Here is an 11,304-nt window from a genome sequence, read left to right as displayed (position 1 = left end):
CTGAGGAAGTGGCGTGCTTAGACTCTCAGTTGCAAAAAGAAGACTCTGCAAGTCAGATCGTGTCGAGAACCTCAGCCTCCAGACTTTCTAGTAGAAAATCTCATCGTTCTTCTCGCAGTGGTTTGCGTGGAAGTAATGTATCTTCATTGTCCGTGGCCAGAGCTAAAGAAGCTGAACGTGTAGCAGAGTTAAAAGTGAAAGAGGCGGTTCTTCAGAAGAGACAGCTACTAGAGAAACAGAAGTTTCACCTTCAACTGCAAGAACGCTTGACTCTAGAAATGAAGTTGGCTAAATCCCAGGCCTGTGAACAAGCATTAACATCCATTGTAGAAGCTGTCGATCATCCGTGGCCTTTGGAACGTAAGGAGACCGCTCCTAAACCACGCTTGGTTGTTCCTGACCCTATAAATTTAGAATCGAGGCCACGTAAAGAAAACCCGCATTTTCCGGAAAAAAGCATCGCTCTAACCCTAACCAAGAAGCAGCAGAGTGGCACCATCCCCCCTTGCCTATTAACAATGAAAGGGCTGTTTCATAGTCCTCCAAAGTGCTTTCTTCGCCAAGCGAAAGGGCTTTTCACGAAATGTTACGACTCCATCAGCAACAGAACGCTCTGCAACAGAATAAAATTGTGGAGATGCTTGCAATACAACAGAAGAAAAGTTCTCTCCCTCAGCCTCGTGTCCCTATCTTCAACGGAGACCCTATGGAATATGAACCCTTCGTAAGAGCATTTGAGAGTATAATCGAGTCCAAGACGTCAAGCAGTAGCAAAAGGCTCTATTACCTTGAGCAGTTTACTAGTGGAGATGTGAGAGAGCTCGTGCGATTATGCCATTATCTCCCACCTGAAAATGGTTATCAAGAAGCTCAACGACTGATCAGGAAGAAGTTTGGTGATAATTACCACGTTGTAGCTGCATATGAAACCAAGGCATTGAATTGGCCCGATGTGAAAGTAGAGGATGGCCAAGCCCTAAATCGATTTGCCATTTTCCTTATGAGGTGCAAGAATGCCATGGAGAGTAGTAGGAACCTAACCAAGCTTGAGCAACCCGAAACCATTAAGAAGTTATCTCTGAAGTTGCCATTCAGTTTAAGAGTTAGATGGCGCCGCTTGGTAGATGAAATCATGGAGGATCAAGGAAGAGCTATCCAGTTTAATGACCTCGCTGAGTTTGTCGACCATGAAGCTCACGTAGCCACCAACCCTCTCTTCGGGAAGATTGCCAAAGACTCTAAGCCTAGACCTGATACACGTCGAGGTCTCTTGAATAAAGGATCCCACGAGAAAACGAAAGAAAGACGTAGTTTTGCTTCGCATGTTAACAATTGCCTGACCTCACCTGCCACCAGGAAATTGCCAAGTTCAGACTTACCTCCAGTAGAAGAAGTCTCTTGCCTTTATTGCAACGATCATCACGCCCTAAAGAGCTGCAAATCTCTTAGGAGTCGCCCCTGCGGGGAATGAATCGAGTTTATGAAGTCCACTGAGCACATAGCACGGAATTGTCCGAAGTGGAAAACGTGTGCAATTGTCAATTGCACAAGAAAACATCCAACAGTTCTCCACACAAATTCTGTTGCACGTTCCCCAGAAGCTAACAATGCCACAGCAAGTACCTCGTCTCGCGAGGAGGTTCTGCGTGTACAAAGTGCTATGCTCAATACAGGCGGAAGAATTAGTCCCTTTGTTGGGACAAACACCTCGAGGACAGCTATGGCCATTGTTCCAGTTAAAGTATGGCCTAAAGGAAATGGGACACCTGTAATCATTTACGCCTTCTTGGATAGTGGCAGTTCTTCCACGTTTTGTACTGAAGCCCTAATGAGACAGTTAGGAGTAAATGGCCAAAGAACTTTGATTTCTTTAACAACGTTGGACAGAAAAAACAGCCTCATTGACAGTTTCGTTCTGCAAGATCTGGCTATTTCCGACCTGGAGGAGAACGTGTTTGTCAAAATGCCTCCCTTGTACACAAGACCCGAGATTCCCGTATCAAAGGAGGATATCCCAAACCAGGTTGATGTTGACAAATGGCCACATGTCCCAAGAGGAGCTGCGTTTCTTAAAGGTGCTAAATAGTACGGCAGTTCTGAAAGAAGGTCATTACGAAATGGCTTTGCCATTCAGAGATCGTGAAGTCGTGGTGCCAAACAATCGGGTACAAGCTGAACAGCGAGCGCTATGGCTGAAGTGGAAGCTCCATGGTAACAAGAACCTGTATGCTGACTACAAGGTCTTTATGGCTGAGATTTTAGAGAAGGGCTACGCCCGTAAAGTTCCTGTGCACACGCAAGCGTTAAACTGTGTAAAGTGGTATATCCCGCACCATGGCATCTACCATCCTTGCAAGCCTGGTAAAATACGAGTCGTTTTGGACTGTTCTGCGAAGTTTCAAGGAAAGTCGCTCAATGATCTGTTGCTCAAGGGTCCAGACTTAACAAACACGTTGTTCGGTGTATTGATGAGGTTTCGCCAAGAAAGGATAGCAATCATGGCGGATATTGAAGCGATGTTTTACCAGGTTAGAGTAGCCGAAGAAGACGGAACCTTTTTCCGTTTCCTGTGGTGGCCTGAGGGAAACCTGGACGAAAATCTCGAAGAGTATCAGATGGTTGTGCATTTGTTTGGAGCAGCTTCATCTCCAGCATGTTTTAACATTGCCCTCCGAAAGACGGCAGAGGACAACAGCGACCACTTTCCAAGGGAAGTTTTAAGCTCGGTTAACAAGAACTTTTATGTAGACGATTGCCTGAAATCTTTACCATCAACTGAAGAAGCATTACAACATGCAAGTGATTTGAAATGTTTGCTGTCAAGAGGTGGATTTCATCTAACCAAATGGGTTAGTAATAGTCGCAGAGTCCTTGATACCATCCCTGAAGCCGAGCGCGCCAAAGAAGCAAAGAACTTGGACCTTAGTAAAGAAAATCTACCATTCGAAAGAGCCCTTGGAGTTCGATGGTGCATAGAAACGGATACTTTTGGGTTCAAGATAGACCTGAAACATAGCCCACCCACATGAAGAAATATCCTTTCGGTTGTGACTTCAGTTTATGATCCTCTTAGTCTCGCTGCACCGTTCGTGTTGCCAGCCAAACGCTTGCTTCAAGATTTATGCCGGGAGAAGCTAGCCCACCCACACGAAGAGGTATCCTTTCGGTTGTGAGTTCAGTATATGATCCTCTTGGTCTCGCTGCAGCGTTCGTGTTGCCAGCCAAACGCTTGCTTCAAGATTTATGCCGGGAGAAGCTAGGATGGGATGATGCGATCACCTCAAAGTACGAGGTTTCTTGGGAACGATGGTTGGCAGATTTACCCAAATTGTCTAAATTCTCTGCCGAACGCTGCCTGAAGCCAGATGGTTTTGGTGTCATTATGTCCAGTCAGCTACATCATTTTGCTGATGCATCTGAAATCGGTTATGGGTCAGTTAGTTATCTTCGTCTTGTCAATGCCCACAATGAAGCCCATTGCTCTTTTCTCTGCGCGAAGTCACGTGTCGCTCCGTTGAGGATGATAACGATCCCTCATCTGGAATTGTCTGCGGCGGTAACAGCTGTTAAGCAAGACAGATTATTGAAGAGAGAGTTGGAGATCTCAGTCAATGCAAGGTCGATCTTCTGGATGGACAGTACCGCAGTTGTGCGCTACGTCAAGAATGAAACAATCCGGTACCACACCTTTGTTGCCAATAGGGTAGGGATTATTCGTGACGGGTCACAGCCTAATCAGTGGTTTCATGTCAATGGAGATAATAACCCTGCTGATGACGCCTCGCGTGGTTTGACGGCAGATATTTTCCTTCGTCAAAGTCGTTGGTTAACGGGGCCGGCATTCCTTTGGCCAGCGCAAGATGAGCTATTTGGCGAGATTGCAACTAATGATCCTGAAATGAAAGTAGAAGTTCGAGCTGGCGTGTCTTCTCTGAGCACCCCTAAAAGTCCATTATTGCAGTACACTAGCAGATGTTCCTCATGGTCTCTCCTGGTGAAAGTCGTTGCCTGGCTTTTCCGTTACAAAAATAATCTCCTCAAGGCAAGTAAAGGAGACAAACCACGAAATGGCAGTTTTATGCTCATCACCCTTGAAGAAATCCAACGGGCAGAGGGAGAAATTCTAAAGCATGTCCAACGGCAATCCTTCCCGGAGGAAACGGCAAATCCTAAGAAGCAGGTTAAGAAGAGTAGTTGCCTTTACAAGCTCGACCCAATCTTTGTGAATGGTCTGTTGCGCGTGGGTGGTAGACTTTGCAACTCTACCTTGTCTTCAGAGTCAAAGAATCAGATTATTCTCCCAAAAGATGATCGCGTGAGCAGATTAATTATCGATCATTATCACAAGGCGTGTGGCCATTCTGGAAGAGAGCATGTTTTGTCCCTCATCTGCGAAAGATTTTGGATAACTCAGGGAAGTTCAGCCGTAAAGAGTGTTCTCGCAAAGTGCGTCATATGCCGACGTTCACAAGCATCTCTTTGTCAACAGAAAATGGTGGACTTGCAAGAAGATCACGTTCGACCTGACAGACCACCGTTCACGACAGTTGGCTTGGATTTCTTTGGTCCATTCCAAGTTCGTCGTGGTCATAGTCTCGTTAAGAGATATGGTGTAATTTTCACCTGCTTAGCTATCCATGCTGTGCATATAGAAGTTGCTTTCAGCCTCGACACAGACTCCTTTCTGTTGGCTCTTCAAAGATTTATTGCGAGAAGAGGTCAAGTAAAGGAAATAGATTCAGACAATGGCACCAATTTCACAAATGGTGAGCGAGAGCTCCGCGATGCTATTTCAGAGTGGAACCAAGAGAAAATCCACAATTCCCTTTTGCAGAAAAATATCAAGTGGACCTTCAGCCTCCCTTACGGTTCCCATTTTGGAGGTATCTGGGAAAGATGCATACGAACCATCAGGAAGATTCTTCAGTCCTTACTTAGGGAACAAATAACCGATGATGAAAGTCTACCCACGCTAATGTGCGAGGTCGAGAGCATCCTTAACAGTCGACCCATTTTGGCCATATCCAGCGACCCCTGTGACTTGGACGCCTTGACTCCCAATCATTTGCTTTTACTAAAATCTGAGGCCCCCTTGCCTCCTGGCCTATTCCAGCACAAAGATCTACCGTAATTTCCGGACGATTACCCGCACGGCAGATTACCCGCAGCGGTCTATTTTTATCACAAGGGGAAAAAACGTTCAACAGATTACCCGCACTGGCCTATTACCCGCACCCCAAAACCGAAAAAATCTTGCTACTGTATTTCCGGGACAAGAACTCACAAACTTGGAGCGATGAATATTCCATTTTCTGCTAAGAATTGGCTTTTAATAATGCAGCCTTAAACACTCTCCTTAGTCATTTCTGGTTTGTCTTGTTAAAACGACCTAAACATCCAATGTATTAATTTTGATAGGTTGAGAGAAAGTGGGGACGAGTGTTAAAAATACCTGATGGGGTGGTGGTTAGGCATACCCAGGGGCAAAAGACCGGGTCGATATAAGAAGTCGCTTAAAACGGGAAAATGCTCTATTACTCAAACAAGATCGTAAAAGATTTGTTTTGAACGGAAAAATTTGTGGCATCACAAAATAAACACATCCGCATCTTGTTACTTTTTCAGCATTGAATTGTGTCTCACGATAAACTCTTTCTTAAAATTGAAAAGGATGTGTTAAAGTGAGAAATTCGTTCTCATTTACTTTTAATTCGGTGACAAGTTGTGACATGGTCGAAGGGAAAGATTATTGTTTTTCATTCAATTTGCTTCGGCTTTCATCGAGCGGTTTTACAAAGACTACGGCAAATAAAGCATCATTTTAAAGATTGAATCAACGAACGAGGCAACACACAGATTTGAAGGAAGTGTTGGTTTAATTATCCTCATTTTAACTTGTTTCAATCTGTCAAATTCTTACCTGAGATTTAAAAATTATCGCATTACCCGCACCTTCCTATTACCCGCAGCAACCGCGGTTTACTGAAAAATTAACGCATTACCCGCGGGTAATCGGCCGGAAATTACGGTACTTTCAAGACGCCGTTGGAGGCAAGTGCAGTATCTCGCGGATGTGTTTTGGAATGGGTTTGTCTAAGGAGAAATCTGGCAGTTGGAGACATCCTCTTAGTCGCAAATGAAAGTTCACACCGTAATTCGTGGCCTATAGGGAAAATCGTTGAGGTGTTCCCCGACAAGAGAGGATTTGTTCGCCGTGCAAAAGTGAGCATGAAATCAGGTGTTTTTGAAACACCTATTGATACACTCTGCCTTCTGGTTGAAGGAGAAGAATGAAGTGATTGAAGATGCCAATTTTGAACGTTGTTTGACTTTAAGACTCGATTTCCAGATTGAAAAACGTTGTTTTAAATTTCTAGTTCAATATTTTCCGCCGGGGATAAATTTCTTAGTATGAACTTGGTATAATGCAAAACTGTACTTAATGCTGCTATGGACTGGCACGCGTAGTTTCTGTTTAGATCTGTTTCATGTAAGTGACTCGACTTAAGCTGTCTCACACTTAGGAGCCAGTGTTAGATCCAAATGCCTGCTCATTAGCGGGGTTGCATTCCTCTCTTAGGAATGCAGTTGTCAGTCTTTTAATCAGGAATTTAGTGCTTAATTTATTCGTTTTTTTAGAGGTATTTAAGGCTTAATTTAGTCATTTCTAGGGTTCTCGATCAGTCATTTTTGCTTGTGATTAGCAGTTTGTTACTTTCTTCACTTCAAGCAGTCAATATTCAATTACCAGCTCCTAACAACTGTAAGTGTATCTTTTCGTTGAGTTTCTGTTTACGATTAGTTCATTTTACTAAGTAATTTTTGTATTTGTTTGCTTTCTAGTCTTAACCGCTTTTTGCTTTCACCGCATGGGTTGAGTTCGCGCCACCATAGGCAGTTAAATGAAGAATAAAGCGTGTTTGAATTTTATCGCTGGAGTTTTGTAGTCGTAAGAAGATCACATGTTCACAAATACAGTTAAGGTACTCTTTGGTATGCTAGTTATTCAGCTTGTTTATTCACCTCAGAGCCAGTGAAAGTGGTGCATATTTCCCTCTGCTTCTTAATTATAAAAGTGGAGATATAAAATTGCTTTCCAAGAATTCTCATTCTGTTTTGTTCTGCCACTCTCTGGTGTGACCAATGGGTATTTTCTCCTCACAATATCAATACACTGTTGAACAAACCGGTGAGGAGGAAAAAGGAATATCAACTACATGTTTGGGATATTGTTTGATTTAATACCAAATAATCAGAACTATCAAAATGAGAAATGTGCAGTTCCAGATTTAACATCCATACTCCCCCCACAGGAGGGATTGGAATTTCGTGGCGGTTTGGGGGTTCTGTAAGGCCCAAAAATTTAAAGAAATGTATGAAGCTTAATTGGAATTTCCAGAGGGTTTGGGGAGGAGGTCGTCTTAGAAAAAATGCCTTTCATCGGAGAGGTATGGATATTTTCTGGAATTACCCAATGAATGGCAGACATAACAATTCATATTGAAATCTTGGGAGTGAAAAGTGTTCAAGGGAGGTACTCGCTTAAATTTTGGGATAGGTTTGTGCTGTGAAAGGGTCTTAATTAAACCCTAACCCTATTTCAGGATGAAACAAATGAAAACTGATACCCTATCAAAGGCCGTAACCCAGGTAACAAAAACTAATAACGGTGTGAAAATGTCAATATATTTAGATCACTACAGGAACATAAATATGGAAACAGGGGCAAAAAGGACACCCTAAGGATCAACCCTACCCTATCACAGCACATACTTAGTATGAAAGTACCCCCTACCCCTTCCATAGGGAAAGGGTTAACTTATGTCAAAACAACTCATTAAGTAATGCACACTGCTTCTACTGAATGCTTTCTGGATGCTGTCTTTGCCATGCAGTTCAACTGAATGTGTTGAGGTCAGTAAAGCCAACCGTTCCTTAACTTTCCTTTGTTCTTTGAACACCTTCAGATAGGCCCACTAGCGGATTCGGAAGTATAAATTAACGAAAAGCTTAAGAAGAAAAGTACTCTCTGCTACAGGGAGAGTTAAACCATAAGGCCACTTTTGTTTCAGGAGAGGAGAATTGTCAAGCAATTGTTCCTGGAGCTCACTGTCAGACTTTCTAGAGCTGGTGCGGAAACTTGCTAGGTTGAGAAATGGGCGGATTGAAACCTCAAGAAAACAAAAGAAACCAAAAGTCGAAGGGTCAACTTGGGAAAGGCCCCCTTTGTTTAACGACAGAGTCGTTAAGTTAGGATAAGTCATTGCTACTGTCTGATTTTGACCACCCGGAATTGTTTCGCATAACATCGTGATGATGCGCTCTAACCTTTCTCTTTTACAACTTTTCTTGTCTTGGGTAGATTGCAAAATGGCACTGTGGTCATGATAGCGCTGTAATCGATCCCTGGTCTTTCGCCCTACGTATCCAGCTATATATGCTACTATGCTCTCTTCTACTGGGATGAGGGATGGTTTATTTGGTGTTTCTCCGACATATGTTTTACGCAATTGCAGAGAACTAGCTACAGCTTCGGATCGATGTCGAGAGATGTCCACAAAAATCAGGCTAACAAGCTTTTGAAGTCCCTTCTAACATGGCGGCATACGGCGGTTCCACAGATAGTCAAGAGAGTTTAGACATTTCTAGGCATGGAAATGATTCCCCACCTTCTTCTTTACCGACGCTGGATAAGGGCTACAATCTTATAGGTCATTTAAAGGCGAACAAAACCAAGTTCTCGTGGTTAGGATCATTTGAACAACTCCTTCAATTCGCTGAAGAACAACTTGGTTTGAATCGCGAATCAATGAAGGTGTCCGAGAATGAAACTAAGAAGACTATTAAGACAGAGCAAGTTATCCTAAACTGGTTTTACTCGACAGGAACATTACAAGTTCAAGGTCCACAAGCGGCTAACTTTAAAGGTCTTTTAACTAAATTACTGGGCGCTGAAAGCAACAACGAAAACGCGGTTCATCGCCCTTCCCAGCATAATGCCAGTTCACAAGAAGCCAACTTGACGTTCGCCGACAACCCGGAGACGGAGCGTTTTCCCCACGAAACTGTGCCTTTCTCTGTTTTCACTGAGGAAATAAAGAACATCTGGTCCGAAATCAAAGCCAACCGCGAAAAATTTGTTGAACCTCATCAGCTCAAAGAAAACGAGAAGTAAAGAAATGATAATCGGCGAATTCACACCTTGCAACAAAAGAATCAAGATCTACAGAATGAAATTTGCATGTTGAAAGACCAGCTCAGAGAGCAAAACAACGTGCTTAAAAATATCTCCGAGGAGAGAGATTCTTTCAGAACCGCTCTTCAAATCATGACGAAAGAAATAAATGCTCATAAGGAGAAAGATCTTCCATCACAACCTGTCTCTGCTGACCCTGACGCTGAACAAGGCGGTTGGTCAACTCAACAAAATACGCGGCGTAACAGAAGAAGCTCGAGGAGCACCAAGTCGTCATCAAATGCAGACGATTCACATTCTGGTGCTAATAACAACAACGAGCATGCAAGAAAACCAGTAACCGTTATTGCAGGTGACTCGATCATCCAACATATTCATGGCTGGAGCATTTCTAGAAGCAACAAGGTGGTCGTCAAGTCTTTTCCAGGAGCAACCACTGAGGATATGGAAGACTTCGTAAAACCTCTTCTAAGAAAGAAACCTGATAATGTTGTCCTTCATATCGGAACAAACGACCTAAATACCCAGGAACCTAGACTTACAACGGAAGGCATTGTCAAGTTAGCTCTTCAAATTGAAGGTGACGCACCAGAAACCAATTTGGCAATATCGGGATTGATCGCCAAAGCAGATGATAAAGCCAGGAAAGTCTCAAGTGTGAACAAAATTCTCAAGAAGTTCTGCCGACAGAATCACTGGAATTTTATCGAACATAACAACATTAATCAAACTCACTTAAATCGGGGCGGGGTACATCTGTCTAAGTCAGTATCTGCCCTTTTAGCACAGAATTTTTGTAAACATATAGATTAGGTCTTTGCCGTTTGGGAGCCCGATCAGTCTCCTGATCCTACGAGATCTACAGATTTCCTGGATTTCGGACAATCTTCACAAAACACCTACGGTAAGTCAGCTTTTGGACGTGGTTTGGTTATGGCATGTTTAAACATAAATAGCTTAGTATCTCACATCGATGATTTACGTATCTTCATGAGTCAGTCCAAGGGAATTGATATTTTAGCTATAAACGAAACGAAACTCGACTCAACCATCAAAGATAACGAAGTACATTTATCTGGTTATGACGTAATTCGCAAAGACCGTGAAAATAATGGTAGGTATGGTGGTGGTGTCTGTATTTACGTTCGAAGTAATATCAATTTTCAAATCCGTGCTGACCTCAGTCCGAGTGATATTGAATGCCTTACTATTGAGATCTCGAGACTTCGATCAAAGCCGTTCCTTGTGTCTACCCTGGCAAAAGTAATCATCCACAAGGTTTTGGCTACATATGCACAAAAGTTGATGACTCCACTGGCATCGATTTTGCTCCTTTTCAGTTCGGCAACAAGGAACACTGCCTGTTGCTTACAGTCAGCAAATCTTGCTCCCCTCAGTTTCACAATTTCATTTGGCGTAAAAGTTATTTCTTGAAGGCAATTTACAAGAGCTGATAAACATGCACGATCAAAATATTCCTCAAATCCCAGGTCTGCAAGGATCTTCCTGGTTTTCTTTTGATAATCTCACAGTACCTGCGTTCTTTTTGCTTTTCCTTTTGCCCCACTGCAGCTTAGTTCATGTCTTTTTAGCCAGCCCATAGTGTGGTAAACCTTTTTACACTTGCTACATTTAAATGAGCTTTCATCTTCGTCTTCATCATCAGACACGTCTGCTTCGTTGTCTTCTTCTTATAAATAACAAACTTTCCACCGCTTCGATTTCAGAATCCTCCCACTCCTCAAACGCTTCACAAATTTCCATTACACTTACGGTTATTTTTACACTGACTTGGCCGACATTCTTAAGTGACGTCACAAATTTCCACCAGGTTGCGACGGTTACGTCAGCAAGTTTCCAATCCAGTATCTTCTATTATCCATGATTACACGTCATACATGGAAATGCGAAATCATTGGTGGCTGAGTTCTGCATGACATAGCTACAACCTCGTCCCCAGGGCCTTTTCCTCTGCGATTTTCAAAATGGCGGCTCGTCAGGAGAAGACCCTGGCCAACGCTGAACTAACACCTTTGTTGATTAGCCCATTCATACGAACACGCTGATTGGTTTAAATACATTCTAAAGAAATATGGCGGACGTAGCGA

General features: G+C 43.0%; 2 protein-coding genes across 2 annotated transcripts; both read left to right on the top strand.

Annotated features, from left to right (window-relative positions):
• The first annotated feature begins 2,117 nt into the window (after positions 1 to 2,117).
• LOC138059403 (uncharacterized) lies at positions 2,118 to 3,029 on the top strand. The gene has a single exon (XM_068905005.1). The coding sequence runs from the start codon at positions 2,118 to 2,120 to the stop codon at positions 3,027 to 3,029; it is 912 nt and encodes a 303-aa protein (XP_068761106.1).
• Positions 3,030 to 3,121: 92 nt separating this feature from the next.
• Positions 3,122 to 5,131, top strand: LOC138059395 (uncharacterized). Its single transcript, XM_068904992.1, has one exon. It carries the CDS (start codon positions 3,122 to 3,124, stop codon positions 5,129 to 5,131), a length of 2,010 nt encoding a protein of 669 aa, XP_068761093.1.
• Positions 5,132 to 11,304: the final 6,173 nt, after the last annotated feature.

Source organism: Montipora capricornis, chromosome 1 (assembly GCF_036669925.1).
Source record: "Montipora capricornis isolate CH-2021 chromosome 1, ASM3666992v2, whole genome shotgun sequence".
Taxonomy (NCBI): domain Eukaryota; kingdom Metazoa; phylum Cnidaria; class Anthozoa; order Scleractinia; family Acroporidae; genus Montipora; species Montipora capricornis.
The sequence above is the reverse complement of the archived record's forward strand: the minus strand, read 5'-3'. Positions and strand labels throughout refer to the sequence as shown.

What these genes read in the sequence shown, in the direction of transcription:
- LOC138059395 (XM_068904992.1), top strand. Translation starts at nt 3,122, where the DNA reads ATGCCGGGAGAAGCTAGCCCACCCACACGAAGAGGTATCCTTTCGGTT.
- LOC138059403 (XM_068905005.1), top strand. Translation starts at nt 2,118, where the DNA reads ATGGCTTTGCCATTCAGAGATCGTGAAGTCGTGGTGCCAAACAATCGG.